Below are 19,129 nucleotides of genomic sequence, written 5' to 3'. Positions count from 1 at the left end.
ACAATTCAAACTGCTGATAAAGTCTATAATTTGAATTTTTACATGCTTTATACCGCCTAAAACTATGTTCCGCCCAGTTATGGATTCTTTTATTAAGTCGATCAGTGTTCATATACCTTAAACGATTCCAATGATTGATAACAGTTCGCCACTGCCTTACACAAGGTGGTTTCCAGGCTGAATCTCCATTCACTGCTACATTAGGTGTATACCGTCCGACTCCCATATAAAAACGAATTGCCTTATTTTGTATCGAATTTATACATGAAAATGTTCTATCTCCCCACACTGCCGCTCCGTAGCTAATTGTACTCCAAACAATCGAGTCATATAATTTTGTGAAAGAATCAAACGGTAGTCCTCCAAAATATTTATATTTAGATATCACTAGTCCCAAGGCACGGTTGGCTGATGCTGCTACGTGTTTCGCCATAATTTGATAGTCCAAATGCTCTGTTAACACTAAACCTAGGTATGTATATTTCTCCACCACATGTATGTCAAGGTGGCCACATTTAAAACTGTTTATTGTCCTTGGGGTCGAATTTGGTCGGAAATGAACAACGTTTGACTTGTTATGATTTATTGTCATCTTATTCTCCGCACACCAGAGCTGAAGTCCATCTAACAAAACCTGTAAGTCTGATTCCGAGCCAGCTAACAATACAAGGTCGTCAGCGTACAGTAGAATCGACACCTTTTCCTCGTCAATGTTTATTCCAGCATTTAATGAACATATATACGTAACAAGACCATTCACATACACATTAAAAAGTAATGGTGAAAGCAAACAACCTTGTTTTAGACCACACTGAACATTGAACCAGTCCGTTAATTGTCCATTTATCCGAACACAACACTCTACTGACTTATATAACGACACGATAGCATTATACATATTCCCGCATATTCCAATATCAAGCAATTTCTGACATAACAAATTACGGTCTATCCCATCATACGCCTTTCGGAAGTCTATAAAAGCTGTGAAAGTCGACAAACGTTTGAGTTTTCTTGTTTCAATAATTGACGATAATGACTTTATATGATCGATTGTACTCCGTCCCTTCCGGAAACCATTTTGACAATCATCTAAAATATTATTTTCCTCCTCCCATTCGAGCAATCGGTTATTCAATATATGACAGTACAGCTTGTAGCAAACAGGAACAAGTGTTAAACCGCGGTAACACATTGGGTCTTTTGGATTCGACGTCGACGACTTAGGTATTGGATTAATAATTCCTTTCCGCCAGATAGTTGGAATTGTACCACTGAAGAAACATTTATTAAACAAACTCAGTAGGAAGTTCAACAAACACGGATTCTTGAGGACTTCCGATGGGATTTCATCTACACCAACAGCTTTGTTAACTTTCAAACTGATCACTGCTCGTTTAACTTCCTCATGAGTAATGTCATAATTCATCGTAGCACCATTATCTGTACTTGTGTCCGTTGGAAGTTTATCAATACTACCTTCTGGGTTCAACAAACTACAGAAAGATCGTTTCCATTCATTCAGTACAGAGTCTCGATCATGTGAAATACTACCATCCGGTAGTTGCACAGACATAGGTATAGCTTTCCTCCTCTCTTCGCCTACTCCGACCCGTCCGATCTTTTTCCAAAATTCTGTTTGATTTGTTGATTCCAAATTGTCAATTTCATTTAATTGGTCTCTCCAGTAACGTCGTTTCGAACGTTGTGTTTCACGGTCGAACAATTTCCGTTTACATATGAATTCTTGTCTACATTGACGTTTCCTAGTATCGGATTCACTTTTCAGCATCTCCTTCTCCATAGCGCATACATCATTCCATAAATTTGTGAGATGATCCGACCACCACGGTTTTTTCATCCGACGTTTTTTATTATTCGAGCTTAATGACACTTTAATAACTTTGTAATCCATCTTTTCCAACATTTCGTTTTTCAAAAGATCCACAAAATTTTGGTAAACTATATCCAAGTTATTTTGGTTGACATTATTTAATTCCAAGGATAAAATTAACTCTTCAATATCACGTAAATGATCCGCTAAGAACGAGTTTGGAATATTTTTCAAATTAAACTTATTATATTCACTATTATTTCCATTATCATTAGATGCTTCCGACACACATTTCTTTATATTTACATTCCACAAAAGCATCGAGTGATCAGGTTTTGACACTGATGGATCAACATACTCAAATATATCATGTTTTTCGATTAATTCCGACATAGTTATGACGTCACATTGCTCAAATATATCAAGTAATTCGTATGGAATAAGACAATAATCCACTACAGAAGATCCAAGCTGAGATATATAAGTATAATTATTTTTGACACCTTTTCTTCCATTTAAAATACAACAGTTCGAATTTATAAGATATTCGCATAATAATTCTCCATACGCATTTCGCTTAAAATCAACAACATTTCTTTCCGGTATCGTATCGACTCCTGCAATGTAATCATCCATATCTCCACAACGGCTATTGAAATCACCACACAAAAAGAAAATCGATTCATTTCCATACACATGAACTTGGCTCAATAACGAGTCATAAAAATCATTCGCATCTATGTTACGTGTAGTTCCAGTTGGCGGTAAATAACACACACACGCTCGGAAGCAATCTCGCCCGTCACTTTGTTGTATATGAATCCATAAAATTCCTTCAACTGATTTATCTAATATTTCGATGTTGTAGCGTGATGCAATGTCATCGCTTACTAGAAATCCGACACCTCCCGAACCTTTCTTCGCTCTTGCATGTAATTCTGTCCGGTTATGACCGAACCATTTGTAGCCATTTATACGGATTTCATGTTTTCCTGTCAGATGTGTTTCGGCGATCCCTATAATATCTAAATGTTCATTTTGAATACACATTTCGCGTAATTTATGACGATCATCAATGTCCGAAGTTGCCCATCCCTTCACATTCCAAAACCCGCAACGCCACTAATAATGCCGCCCATTTCTGAAACCGCCACGGCGAGTAGACTGCCTAAAATTATCGGTGTCTCTTGGTTCGTTTTCTCGTCGGTAACTGTCTCTTACGTTGCTTGATGTGTTTTGTTCATGTCGTCGTCCTCTTTGCTCGTACAGCTGTCGGCTTAGATCGGTCCTTTCTCTTGATTCGTTGTCATATCGTTTATTTTGGATTCTCGCTCCACGAATTTCTAATTTATCCTTGCCGATAGTATTAACAATATGACGGAGATTTGCATTGAGCATCCTTTCAGCCTTTGATAAGTCATTTTCAATAAATACTTCTCTATAATTCCTTGTTTCTCGGAGTGTTTTCTTTACCTCCATTACTTTACGCTTGTCCTGTGCGTTTTGGAACTTTACAATAACTAAACCCGGTTTACCCTCTCGAAAGCTCCTCTTGCGTTCTACAGAGTGTATGCTGATATTTTTCAATCTCAAACCGTCCTTTAACAGTCCGCTTACTTTGTTTAAAAGATTTTCATTTTCACTTTCTGCCAGGTTTCGAATGATAGCGTTGTTTCTTTTGTTGTTCTCTGTCTCAGCCTCGGGCCTGATCATAGGTTCTTGACAACAGTCTTTCAAACTTGATATTTCATTCTTTACACTCTGGAAGTCCTTATTTACGTCTACTTTTAACTGTTCTATGTCCTTTGTAACTTTACTCTCAAGATTTTGCAATTCTTTATGTACGATATTCCTTTCCTTCTTCATTGCGGTTTCAATTTTTCTATCAACAACTTTTTCAATAGTTTTTGCGAAATTACTTTCTAAACTGTCTATTCTTGTCGATAGGTGATCGCGTAAAGTATTCATCGAATCCGTTAAATTGCCTACCATGATCTTTAAATCATTGAGATCATTACTGTTTGTTTGTTTACTAACAACTTTAATAGTGTTCATGTTGCTTTTATTAGACGCCTTCCCTTGAACTCCAATACACTGATTGTCTTCTAGAGCGTGACGATTTTTGTCATCGAGCACACCTGGGCTATTTCTCTGTTTTTTAGTACCATTTTTATTATTACCATCAGACCTTCTACGTTTTGTTGTTTTTCTAGGTGTTATAGCGAAAGTATTAAAGTTACTTACAGGCCTTTCAGCGTGAATTTCAACCGGCACAGATACAATGTTACTAGCCATAACTGTCTGAACGTAACTATCCGCTGATTGTTTACTCATAGGATCCGACTCTGAATTAAGCATTTCCAACTGCTTTTCTCACCGAATTTTCACTAATTCACAAGATCAAAAGTAGATCAAACGTTACTTTTCACTTAAATGTCTTGTTATAATCCAGAAATATGTGAAAAATACAAAAATACTAGACCACAGAAATTTTGTACTTGTTTACTTGCACATGCGCAATTGTTATCAATCTAGGATGACCTGATTCCAGATTTATCAATTAGTGCATGTATGTAAAATATATATACATGTAAAAGATCACTTCAATACACTGTCAATCATGACTGTAACCTAATTCAAAGCTTTTTAATATTAAATTTGTGAGGAGTTTACAAAATTCTAATTTCTAAGACCAATTTTCAAAATTCAATTCAAACACTGGGTGGATACAGTCTGCACCAAAATCTTTTCAGTGTACTAGCCAAAACAATTTTCTTATGTGACTTATCAAACTTTTTCAATTTCTTACTAGACCCAATATAATAAATTAAGATAGTTTAGGGCATCAGAATAGTGGAGGTGCCAGGCAGATCCAGCCATTTTTAAAAGATGGGTTCCAAATATGCAACCATATGTGACATATGTCCCCATTTGAAAGCATTGATAGTAAAAGAATAGGCTCAAATAACAAAAGTTGTAGATACATTTAAAACTGTTGATGTACCACTTCATTGTGTATTACAGGCGCAGATCCAGAGGGGGGTCCGGGGGTTGGAACCCCCCTTTTTTTGACAATCAATGCATTTGAATGGGGACATGTAATTGGACCCCCCCCCCCCCCCCATTTAAAATGGCTGGATCCGCCCCTGTATTAAGTAATAGCTGTGCACCAACTTAATTTAAAAATGAACATTAATGTATAAAATTCAATAGAAGTCACATCAATTGTAATATTAGATAACTGTACTGCAGGAAGAGGTTTTAAAAGGATCTGAATGGCAAGCGGATATAGACTTTTTACTGATTTATTTAATTAATCTCTAACCATCAGATGGTTGAAATACACTGCAACCTGTTTAACCACTTACTCACCAGGACCAACAAACCTTTTTCCCACAGCATGCTTTGATTAAACTAAGAATATTAACTGTACAGTGTACATGCATATATATGTATGCCCCGACTCCAGTTTTCAATCTGACAATGGATTTATGATCTAATATATGCAGGGTTTGTTTTCAATAGATTTCACTGTACATTTATGTCCTGACACAAGAGTTCAATAGATTTATGATTATGCAGGGTTTGTTTTCAATTGATCTCACTGTACAACAATGCTGTAACTAGTACTCCACAAACAAGCAAGCTAACAGAGTTAATTAGCAGGAAGTTTTGACACTGATGATAACAGACATCTGTCTGCCATTGAACATTGTATGTACTGTTACTGAATGAAGCTTTTCCACCTTTATACATTTTTGTATTTACATGTAAAATGTACACTCTCCATGTTTTTTTGTTTTTGTTTGGACAAATAAACCATATCTTTGTGATTCTATAAACATGCTGAGCCTGAAAATATCAAGTCTATTATATTGATTTAACAGAAATCGAAAATACACAAAAAATTGTGCTTTACAATGTATGTTTAACATTCAAAAAGACTCTAATCAGGGTCAAATATCAAGCATTGAGGTATTCCCAGACTCCATATATTTCTTGTCAAGATTTAAATTTCAATTACATTCTGCTTCCAGATGTCTGACTCATTCGGTTTTTATCAATGTACATATGTACTTTTACAGTCTTCAAGCTTAACCACAAGTCCTACAGCATTTGCTTGTAAAATAGTTTTCAGACTTGTAAAATTCTTCTCTACAAGCCAACAGAATCCAACTTTCAAAAATATGTAGGGCTTCAGGGTTGTGGAATGTGGACTTGAAAAATAATCGTGAAATCGAAGGCTGCTTTTTAGTGCATTTATGGATATGGATTACAAATATGAATATAAATTTGACATGTGCCGACATACATGTACTTAAGTATTTGATATTTTTCAGTGAGAACATGTTCTTTTTTAAAAATGTTCCCCTCTTTTTTTAAATCCTAGCTGGAAGTTACACTGGCAGTATTCAACATCTTGAAACTGCAACCATATTACATAAATTTCAAAAATACAATCTAGAGGGCAAAGTTTCTATACACACTTTACTCTGCCCTGTCTCACTAAGATCCCTGATTATTCTGGAGGATCCAACAGTTCTAGACAGCAATTTTAATCTACATCATGTTTATACATATATACATGGAACAGGCTATTATTTGAACTTGGAATTATTTTTAATCCTGGAATTTGCTTGATTTCTTGTTATTGAATTTTTTTATAAATTCCATGTTTATTCTGTACTGAAATGTTCTGTGCCGCACACAACACTTTCTATTACAAAGAAAATATTATATTTTCAATAGAATGTACTGTGCCGGGCACAACACTATCTAACCAAAATACATTCAGATTGTATGGAAAATGTTATGAACCGCTCAAATGATCATAATACCAAATAAACATGGAATTTATTAAAAAATTTCAACACAAGAAATTATGAAAATTCCATAATTAAAATAATTCCAAGTTCAAATAATAGACTGTTATGTATTGATAGATTGATCATAGTAATTAGTACCCAAATTGTGTGTACATGCTCAGCCTCTTTTGATCCCTCCATAGAGACACATACTTTTCTATGCACTGCCTTACAATTTTATTAATATGTTATCATGGTTATAGAGAGAATTCCTAGTTTGAAGCATAGCTAAGAATTAATTGTTGCTAGAATCCAGGATTTCTAAAATATGTTTTACTATTTTTCTTTTAATTCTTGATAAATAATTGAAAATTAAGAATAATTTTTCATTTGTTAAGGTTGTCACACCTGTATATATATTATAAGTGAGTCATTTCCTCTTAATAATGATCACTTTAGTGTCATTTTTAAAGCCTCATATTAAAAAACCCAACATTTATAACATATTCAAAAAGAGTTTATCTTTTATTTGCTATCAGAAAGTAAACACAACTTCTTTCTGTGCAAAGACATTGTTTTTATTCAACTGATGTACATGCATGCCATGGTTAGAAAGTTATTATTTAGAAACTAGCTCATAAAATTCCATGACCATGTGAAACTGACGTCCAAATTTTTGATATAATTAAAGTAATAAAACATCTATACACATGCAATAATAACAATTAAAATACAGGCTGCATATTAATTGTACACATGTGCATTGTAAATAGATTTAATTTGGACAAATGCCAGAAATATATCATCGGAATTTTCGACAGGAAGTTGTAGGCGCCATTTTCCGATGGTCGACATATTTTCGAATTGCATCATATTTAACGTGTTTTTGGTCGTCTTAGGTGAATCCTGTACCTTTTCAGACATTATATTTACATTTACCTTCAATACTTTGTAGTTATTTATTGTATCCATGTTAAACATGCACCTGTACCCAAAAATGTATCCTTTCCTCCATGTGTTGTTTTTATAGGTCAAGGTGACACAAATCTAAACCGGAAGTCAAAAAGTTTCCTCAGGTGCGAAAATTTGCATTCATAAAAAACAAGGACTTAGACGGGTCCGTGTAACACTTATCAATTCAAAGTTTTAAAAAGTTTTGAAATTTTAGATTTTTGGAATTTTGATCAAAGTTTTAAAATATCAAAATTTCAAATTGTGTTTAAGTTTTGAAATTTTGAAATTTTAACCAAATTATTAAAATAACAAAATTCTAAATATCGTTTATAAATTTGATATTTTAGAAACTTGATCAAACTTTTAAAATACTAAACCTAACGTGCAATTTTGATTATTTCACTTTTTGAAAGTTTAATTTTTTAAATGTTTGCTTAAAATATCAAAAATATAAAGGGGCGACAAGAGGGGTACCTGTAATCACTGATGTAAACACCGCTCTGGTCAGAACTATTCTTAGTTATAAATAAATATCATGACATATATCAAATCATTCTTAATAACAAAATAAATAATGAAAAGAAGAAGTCGTTTTTTTACATATTAGACATCACATGGGATAACAGTATCCTGAATTTTAAGGTTGTGCATCTATCAAAAAAAAAAAAAATTAAACCTACTTAAAACGGAATCAACTATATAAGGTTTAGCGTTTGAGATAAATAATTCAAAGCTATTTTGTGTTCCCAGTGCCCAACATTTAGAAGTATCAGTGAAAAAATGACAAACTCGCAGTAAACCATATAGTATTATTCGCCTTTTTGACGTTCCTGATGAAGGTAGATCCAGAAAAATCGCTTCGGTCGCATACAACTTAAAACGTTTTCCTTTCTTGTTTATTGATTGCATGATGATAATATATTGCCTTTTATGATTTATTTCAGTTCCAAGAAATGATACGGAAGGAATGCTTAATATATATAGCGTCGCAATGAAAGTTGTGCTAGGCGTGTTTCAGCTGGCCCCTAGACAAAAAAGTGTACTGGTTCAGTGAATATAGACGTAATACTAAACTTCGAAATATAACAATGAACTAAAATCAAAATCATACAAGACTTAAAAGGACAGAGGCTCCTGGATTGGGACAGGCGAATAAATGCGGCGGGGTTTAACATGTTTCGTGAGATCACAACCCTCCCCCTATACCTCTAGCCAATAAAGAATGAAAAACACACAGTAATACGAACAGTAAAACGCACTTTAATAGGAAATAAAAGTCCTATGTCAAAATAGGAAACAAACTAAGAAACTAATCAACATGACAATGATAATAAAATAACAAAGGACTACTATATATATAAGGCTAGCAGTTACTATCATACGCCAGCTTCAGACCTCAACTAAACTATTTGAAAGGTTTTATATGTCTTCATTATGCACACTCTCTCCCTGTTGCATTTATTGCTAATTTGTTCCGGAACATTCATGAAATATTTCTCACTGGCAACAAAAAAAATCGATAATTTAAAATAGGTTGTTTACATACAAATTACGAAGAAACGTAAGATTCAACTTCCGAGGACAAAGTTTCCCTTATAGATGGATTTAAATATGTTTTAACTTCACATTGGTCAAACACCTCTTTAATTGTTTCGTTCTTATTTTTCTTGAATTTCAAATTTCAGTTTCAGCGTTCCGTCGGTGAATTCTTTACTTAAAATTCAGCGGTTTACATTGTACTAGTTTTTCGAGAGCAACATTGGTGTACGGCCAAAAATGGAAAAAAATCCAGCATGCAGCTGACAGTGTGGCTTCTTTTTGCACGCCCCATTCTGACTGGATGTACATGTGTACTTTTAGTTTGCTCAAAGTCGATTGTCGTACGATAACTTAAAAATACCCAAATGACAAAATGCAAATACGGGACAATAATATCCTTTAATACAAAAAAATCTATTCCTTTTGTTTACTATTATAAAACAGTGGTTAATTTAGAACCATAATGGAGCAACGTGTATGATAACCAGTCCTTTTGTCGAAGCACTAACAATTTTATTAAGTTTTTCATCGCTATCAATCAACTTGTCTGGTTCAAAATTTAACACTAAAAGGCATGGACAATTTTTCTTTTGTCCTCTGCTGGCACAGAATATTATATCATCAAATTAGGGATCAGAATATTTTAATGTACCATTATCGAAGCCCCTAGTGGTAGTATCAAGTGAAAAAACAGGGACTATCTAAATATTGGTTCCCCAGAAGATTACCATTTATCGCTGATAGAAACTTTTGAACACAATTTTCAAAATGCCGGCACCTACAACTGGATAGATGGGTGTTTTATGTAGTACAGTGGCAACTATAACATAAACATGAATGCAAGTTGGGTGCTTCGTGTAGTACAGCGGTAACTATTACATAAATATGAATGCTCGTGAAAATAATGTTTATGGTATACATTTATATATGATATGAAAGGTCACACAAGTTCAACTTTTACAAAACCAGAGCTATACGTTGGATTTAAAAGTTTTTACTTTATTTTGCCTTTTCAATTTTATTTGACTTTATTTGCCTTTTTAACTTTATTTGGTTCGAGTGTCAATGATAAGTCTTTTGTAGACGAAACGCGCGTCTGGCGCAAAAACCGGCAAAATTTATATTCTGGTATCCATCTATGATGAGTTTTTGTAGATACCTTGTAACAGTATCTTGGTTCCAATTTGCTGATATTGGATCTTAGTACCGTCTTAATTTCAGCGTAAATAAGATTATATTAAAAAAACTCCCACACTGTGGACTAGCACAACCTTAATTAGGACACCATGCATTCAGTATCATAAAACCAGCAGGTAAATGGTCAATATCAGAGCCGTACGTCTGGTTTTTAAATAGATTATCTTCTTTAAGAAATATTAATTTTGTCATCCAATTTTTCACCGCTTACTAATGTCAATTTTATTTCATACATAAACTTTTAAGTATCAGTATGTTTTTAATTCATATTGTTTCGTTTCGTTCCGCTTTTATTTCGTTTCGCTTTTTACAGGTATCCCTCTTATTGCCCCTTTTCTATTTTGATATTTTAAGCAAACATTTAAAAAATCAAACTTTCAAAAAGTGAAATAGTCAAAATTGCGCGTTAGGTTTAGTATTTTAAAAGTTTGATCAAATTTCTAAACTATCAAATTTATAAACGATATTTAGAATTTTGATATTTTAATAATTTGGTTAAAATTTCAAAATTTCAAAACTTTTAACACAATTTGAAATTTTGATATTTTAAAACTTTGATCAAAATTCCAAAAATCTAAAATTTCAAAACTTTTTAAAACTTTGAATTGATAAGTGTTACACGGACCTTAGACGATACAAATCCTTGATAAGAATTGACACAGTAATCATAGCTTTAAGGCAAAATGTGACTATTGCATTAAAAGTTTAAATATTAAAACCAATCTTTCGACAATTGAAATATTAACTTCAAGTTTTATCACCTGTATGCACATATATGCATGTGTCATAGTAATCTTAGACTGACACTAATTATTCAGACCAATAGGCTAAAAAGCGTTAAACTAGATAACATCAGTGTATTCATTTCCTTTGTGGATTTGGAAATAAAATGTTATCCAAGAAAGAGAAATATCACCATTATTTTGATCAACCAATTGCTATAGTCATAAAATGTCACCTCAGTACTGAGAACTATCTATTGGACCCAGGTCCAACCTTTGTTGTACTTTCTCGCAGTCCACTGCTGTGACATGTTTTTATTAATTGATAAAGACTTAACTACATTTCGAATTTAAACGAACGTATTGCTTAAACTTCCATAAAGACCATTGGCTAGACATATTTATAATGAAATAATTCAGATGTGTTGCATAATTCATAATTATATAGAGTAGCAGCTCTACCGGTCACCGAATCTTTGATATTAAAGACCATGGACGTGTAGTTCTAATCAGTACATGAAATATTGTTCTAAAAAAAGTAATGAACGATATTTACGGCTGGTAACTGATTTCCCGCTTTCTCCGTCTAAAATTAAATAACTCTTACTTGGCATTATATGAAACTTCAGTAAAAAGACGTAAATAAAAGTGAAGCAGTAAATTATTTCTGGCACCGAAAATACAGAAATACAGAAGAAGAAAAAACACGCAAACAGAGGTTTCCCCGGGCAATAACACACTAAACGGTAAAGATCGAGATTACTCTGAGCTTGTCTGGCAAAACAGCCGTTGGACGTCAGAGTAATCTCGGACTAACTAAAGTATGGTGGAAGGGTCAGATTCTCAGGCTAAGATCGGATATGGATTTTAAAAAACTGCGACCTTTTTATATCAGTCCTCGTCAGATTTTGACGGATCGTTGTCTCCTTGCATGGCTATCATCATTTCCAGTCATTCCACATCAACTTATTTTATTTTACCATTGATTATTTTATATTGCATGAATATAACTATTTGACCCTCTTAAAATAAGGACAAAAAGTCGATTGTGCAAATGGTTACAAAGGATCAGATTTTTCTCGTAGAATTATATATACATGCATGAATAGAATTGAGAATGGAAATGGGGAATGTGTCAAAGAGACAACAACCCGACCAAATAAAAAAACAACAGCAGAAGGTCACCAACAGGTCTTCAATGTAGCGAGAAATTCCCGCACCCGGAGGCGTCCTCCAACTGGCCCCTAAACAAATATATACTAGTTCAGTGATAATGAACGCCATACTAATTTCCAAATTGTACACAAGAAACTATAATTAAAATAATACAAGACTAATAAAGGCCAGAGGCTCCTGACTTGGGACAGGCGCAAAAATGCATGCACACATACATATAGTAGTACATATTTTTCTATATATATAGAACAACATAAAAACACAGTGTGGTATGATCGCCAATCATATACAGCTTTCCACAGAGACCAAATGAAAAATAGGGTAACAAAATTAGGTCACTGTACAGCCTTCAACAATGAGCAAAAACCTTAGTCAGCTATATATAAAAGGCCCTGAAATTACAAACATGTCGGGGTTAAAAATCTTAGCCGACCCCAAACCCTCCCCTAAACCTTGAACTATTTTAGAAATCCATAGGGAGTACCTCATATGTAGTTTTGATCATTTTTGTTGTTTGGCCGCAAGAACATCGAGAAAAAGTTAGAAATTGAATCTTCTAAATTCCGTTATATATTATATAGTTTCCTTTTGACAATGCAATATTTTTCGGTTCCAAAGTACATTAACAAGGAAAGCAGCAGGTTGCGCAGTGTATATTGATACGACTGACGTAAACACAATATTTTGTTTGAATGGTTACATGTTTTGAAGAATATACTGGAAAAACATAACGGTTTAAATATTAAATATTTATAGATATAAAATCTATCTTAACCTATAGAAACTGGTAAAAAGAAATATACATGTTAGTTGTATGTACCTGTAATCCAGGGAGGGGAATCTTTGCATATTGGTTGCTTTCTGTCTTAATTGAACTTAATAGCGTCTTTTTAATGAACGAGTTTAGAAGTATTTAAAGTAAACTGTAACAGAGTGTTCTTGTTTCGTTAAAGATGGATGTATATGTTCCGGACCATATGAGTATTTGGACCATACGCGTATGGTCATGACCATATGCGTATACTCGTATGGTCCGACCGTACGCGTATGGTCGGACCATATGAGTATAATACTCGTTTGGTTATTAACGGGCCGGACCATATGAGTATTGGGACCATATAGGTATTTTTTTTTAAAATTACATTATTAAAGTTTCAATAATACAAAAGCTTTATCTAAAAAATACATTTATGTTCAAATACTACGTAAAAATTATATATTGATACCATAGTTGGTTTTCATCGCTAATTACATTCTTGCATATGGGCTTGGGGTGACATTTACTTCCAAACGGTATCATAGCTTTTTTGCATTTGCAAGTCTTGGTTGTGCACGATCCTATTCAATACACCTTTTGTTTGCGAGTGAAAATCTAACCTTTTTATAGCTGTGTGAAACTTCTAATTTTTATTTAGCTAATCGTTTTCTTATAATATTATAATAAAATTACTTAATAAATATATGATAGGGTCTTTTTAATGAACGAGTTTAGAAGTATTTAAAGTAAACTGTAACAGAGTGTTAATAACCCCGACCATACGTGTACGGTCGGACCATACGCGTATGGTCGGACCATATGAGTATATACCCATATGGTCATGACCATACGCGTATGGTCCAAATACTAAAATGGTCCGGAACATATATAAATTTGTTTTCAATTTTGCTATTTTTGGGCCTATTATAACCTACCTGAAGGTAACGTTTTTTGCTCATTGTTGAAACCCGTACAGTTACCAGTATAGTTCATCAATGTTCTTTGATCTTTTGCAGGATAGTTGTCTCATATCAAATCTTTTTTTTTTATATAAAGACACCTCACAATGTCTTACAGTATACACTAAAATATCTATAATAGAGGTCTTTTTGTTCGTCTAAAGTATTTTAAAGTTATTGTTTCAGTTGCATTTAGTGCAAATTTATATATTGCATGCTTTCAAGTCATATAATTATACAAACAAAACAATGACATCGGACATATTAAATATGAACCTTTCTGACTCTAGTTATCTAATCTAAAAGTTCATGTTATTGATGCTTAGTTCGTTCCCATGATCATTATACATATATAGCATCTGTTTGATGGTGACATTCGCAATAAACGACAATTTCCGTCAATTTAGGAGCAAAATGTTACAATAATTTTCACGGTGTAACTACTGCAGAAGAAATGATCCTTTGTGTAAAATTAAATTTGAATTGAAATTCTCTTTTTTAAATGTTTTGTGTCTAATTGAAGCGTTTCCGTTATAGATAAATTACTCCGATAATAGTAATAGTTTTTGATGGAATTGCGACATTTATACTTTTTCTCTTTTTACTTGCTCTAGTGATTTTTTTTTAAATTTAAGTTCTCATGTCATTCATTTGAAATCAATACAATTTTATAAACATAATAAATTATTCTATCAAAAACAGTATTGAAATTTTATGATAGATATATAACTTATTAAACTAAAAACGGATACATAAATAACTTTATAAGGCTTTGGATATTTGAACTTTGTGTAAAGCAGACATGTGGTTATTTGAATGAGAGAAAAAACCAAATGCCGGTGGTTATCATAAATGTAAGTGATGGAAATGACCTCCATGAACTTCGAGAACATGATGCGACATTTGCTCAGTTTTGGAGGCCTCGCGAAAATTAAGAACAGGCAAGCAGGATTCCTTTCCTATATCTTTTTGTCAGGTGAGCAAGGTATTTGTTACATGAATTAAAACAAGGAAATACCAGCCTTATAACCTGGCACGCTAAACGCGCGTTTCGTCTACACAAGCCTTGATGATGGCGCTTGAATCAAAACAATTGCAAAGTTATATTAGATAATTACGAAACCGAATAACAATAAATATTTAAAAACTCAGAAAAGTTTACCAATAACGATTTGGGACAATCTATGCCTGAAGCCGATAGAAAAACCTTAGCGTTTTGAATATTTCAGCATCAGCATATGAAATATTCCTTCTCAGATATAATGAAGAGGAATAGTTTTATTTTAAGGTCCAACATCACGGGATCTTAACGGGAAGTGAAATGAACAAAAGTTAAAAGTGAACCAAACGTACTAACCTGAACAACTATGAGGTCTCCGTTTCTCTGCTTTGAAATTATTCATGTTTCCAGGTATGGATGAAAACTGAGAAAACACCCGCATGCTGAAAAAAGATAAAGTTTTGAATAAAACATACATAAAAATGAAAAAAAGTATAAGGCTTAAGCACTAAGAAATGCAGTTTAGCCAAAGTCATATCATTAATTAAAGTCTTAAGGAAGTATTTAAATACTATAACATACGTTTTAAAAACATTTAATAAACAGGCACTGTCATGAAAGAAAGTCCTGAAAAAGTAAGTATATATGGTGGATTGTTATCTCATTGGAGATTAAACTATGTACATCTTATTTTCAAAAGATATACATATTTAACCACAATATAACAATGTCCATGCATCTGAAATATTATTCCGTCTAAATGCATACATACTTACACTTTCCTACGAAAAGCAATGGGTGTATTCTTAATTTTTAATTTTAACTTTAAGCATCTTCGTATCACTTTTAAAAAAATTGTTTTTCAGACATATACTTGTATACAATCACTCGCTTGATATCTCAATTATCATGCATTTAGTGTATACGACTTTTGAACAGAATCTTATATTAAAGAGAGTAGTTTTGCATGTGAATTGATAACCATTTGCTGCCCAAAAGTGCACATGACGTAATATTGTTATCGTGCGACTGTTTCATATTAAAATAACATTGAATATGGAAACAAGACGCACGTACATTTGAAACAGGAACGAGAGATGATAACGAAGGAAACATAAACAGATTAGTAGTAAAGGGATCCTTGTTATTTTCGACTTTATATATCAAGATCCAAGATATTTATGATTTATTAAAGCGTATCAATTGTATCAACAAAATTATACATTTTTTGTCAAAGTGGCGACGAAAGTATGTTCTTAAATACATAATATCTTGTTAAGAACATAATTTTATTTCTTATCAATATTGATTTGTTATAGGGTTTCTTACACCTCCCATGCAAATGTTCAGATAATATTTTCATTTTCATCATATTCTTTTCTGCTTATTTGCGTTACATATAACATATGTTTTCAAACTAAGACAACATGTAATACAAGTCTCAAGCAGACACGAAAATGATTAGAGTTATCTTTCTTTAATCAATTGAATGCTTGTTCAACTAGAGGTACCTAAGGACCGTTACAGTCGAGCCTTAACGTAATTAGGAACATCTTAAGAAATTAAGAGTACTTTAGAATTACAGTACGTAACACTATGGAAATACAAGACAGCACGTAGAATCCAACACAATTAAGATATAATAATTATGAATAAGATTGCACTTTTATATGAATACGAACAAAATGATACAACTTTTATACTTCTATATAAAGATTGAAATCAACAAATGTTACAATAACCTTACAATTACACTCCTTTTCTAATTTATAAATCAGAAATAAATACAACACATTTGCACTTTAACGCCTATGGCTGTTTGGCCATTTTCCATTTTCTTGTTCCTACATGTGAACTTAAGTAAACACAGAACAGGAAACAAGAATCAAAAACAACAATTCACGGAAAGACTAAACAAATCGAGATCTAACTATCCTTAAAATAGAACTGCAATAAATTTGCAAGGAATTGAATTTATTTTTCTAAATCAACAAATTTACCAAGCCCCATTGCATGCAATTTCTGCTAATTGCATCGAATCCTAGTTTAAATTACAGCTTTGTTTTTTTATTGGGAAAACTTAAATACTAGATTCGATATTATTAAAGAAATTCAAACGACATCAAAACTAATTTAGAAATAGAAACTTGTGTGATATGTTATAGTAGTATTTAACATCAGATTTAAATTACTGCCTCTAATTTGAAATTGGTTCTCTCATCTGAATTTCGTTTATAATGGCCTCCATCAAACGAATGTATAAGCATACAATGAAACGACTATGACACACGCATGCTTCTATATTAGTTTAATTTCGTTCATCAGTTCACTGATCAACATATTGATTCTGAACAGGCGTCTGATTTTGAAAATTCATTCATCGAACTTGCAGTATGTTATAATAGAAATAGGAATCTTAAAACAATGTTTCTTTAACTTCCTATTTCAACAGTTACATACCATCTTCTCCATCGTACGGTGTAGACATATTTCAACTGATTTGACACGATCGTTTATGTTCACCTTATACGAAACATATACATTGTATGTGTTCCTGAAACAAACACTGCTCCAATAGAGTTATCAGGGAAAACACTGAAAGCAACCATTGAGTCGTATGATAACCTACACACGAATCGGTTGACAATACAATATGCGACTTGCCTGTGTCTCTAACTCACAAGCGACTTGTTATTGTTATCTTACGATAGTCGTCTGATTGGTGTATTTACCGATAATGACATTGTGTGTGAAAGTGGATAAGAATGTCGGGTGATATTTGTATAGCAATAGACGTTTATAACATCGAACCATCCGGGATCGCTCCTTTCGGAGTTTGTTCTATTCCCTCATTTTGTCCAACGCATAGTTATTTTACCTTTAATAGTTTCTATAAGAGATCAGTTTATTTGTAACTAAAAAAAATACCAATTTATTTATAATATTTTTGTTACAAAGGACGCATTTGTCGATCTGTAAAAATGCAAAAAGGCCTAAGATGAAAATAGTTAGTAATAACATACATCGCAATAAAAGATTGTCACTTCATATACGGTAATCTCAATTTTCTATGTCTGTCTGAACAAGAAATAAATATAATACAAAAAGGTTAGAAGATGCCATGTATCAATATACTATTAGTCACGAAAAAGAGGTACTCGAAGTTAAATGATTTTACTTGTTTTATTTGATTCTCACTGATAAGAATTGTCTCCGAGTGGATTATCGGCTAGTCAATAACGAAACAAAGAAAGATGCATACCATTTACCAATGATTGAATATTAGGATAATAATGAAATTTTACTTTTTAATAAAATGCATGGAAAATGAGTATAAGTAATCATTGGTTCTAACGTCTGCCATACCTTGGCCATGTAATCCACACAGACTTTAATGATGTGGACATTGTTTATTTAGTCTGAGTATATCATGATATTTTTGACTCTGCGTCAGTAACTTATATCATGTAAATTATCATAGCTTTTGACAACAACAGTAATGCCTTATACTTTCTACAGCACTCGTTTCAAAGAGCATAGACACTGATCAATGTCAAATCGATCAAACTTTTTGTAAGAATATAATTGAAAAAAGTCATCCCAGTTGTGTCTATAAAGAATGCAGCAATGCATGTACAGCCTCAGTTAATAAAGATATCAAATGTAAAATTGTTTATCGCATTTCCATAACAATAGAACAAATGTTTGCCACTTACGATGGGGCGACATTGAGACGACAAAGTATTGGAAATATTCTTCACTCTGATGGAATCATTATAGCTAAATATTGTTTTCTATGTTCATTCATTTACTAGTTTTTGTGATTATGTGTTTGATAGAGAGTGAGATATTGTATTGAAACGGGAAAAGTTGTTTGTATATATGATGCTGAATATTATTATAACAGAATAATAAATAAGTAAAAGTAAATATTCTCTCTAAAAGTATATGGTTTTATATGAAAGAAGGTTCTTATTTAAACAAAACTTGTATGTTGTGAAATTAACAGATATTATCGATACATGCTATACTTTGTTAATTCCTGGAAAATGTGTTTATGAAAATGCGGAATTCAGAAAGCGCTAATAGGATATCGGACCGACAAACTCATTTACTGTTACAAAGAACACAAACGCTGATATATGGCTTCGTAATTTTAGGGTTAAAAATAAAACAAAAACAGTGA

At 32.8% G+C, this 19,129-nt stretch overlaps 1 protein-coding gene across 3 annotated transcripts in view; it reads right to left on the bottom strand.

Moving 5' to 3' along the window:
• Positions 1–19,129, bottom strand: part of LOC134711484 (tyrosine-protein kinase SRK2-like) — a 63,969-nt gene that overhangs the window by 28,600 nt on the left and 16,240 nt on the right. For 2 of the 3 annotated variants that reach the window (XM_063572093.1, XM_063572094.1), the window contains exon 2: positions 15,301–15,386. In XM_063572093.1, the coding sequence (XP_063428163.1) occupies positions 15,301–15,386 (86 nt within the window). Of the gene's footprint in view, positions 1–7,578; positions 7,701–15,300; positions 15,387–19,129 lie in introns of those variants that run through there. The other variant, XM_063572098.1, reaches the window with a different exon arrangement.

Source organism: Mytilus trossulus, chromosome 3 (genome assembly GCF_036588685.1).
Source record: "Mytilus trossulus isolate FHL-02 chromosome 3, PNRI_Mtr1.1.1.hap1, whole genome shotgun sequence".
NCBI classification, from domain to species: domain Eukaryota; kingdom Metazoa; phylum Mollusca; class Bivalvia; order Mytilida; family Mytilidae; genus Mytilus; species Mytilus trossulus.
This window is presented reverse-complemented; position numbering and strand designations above follow the sequence as displayed.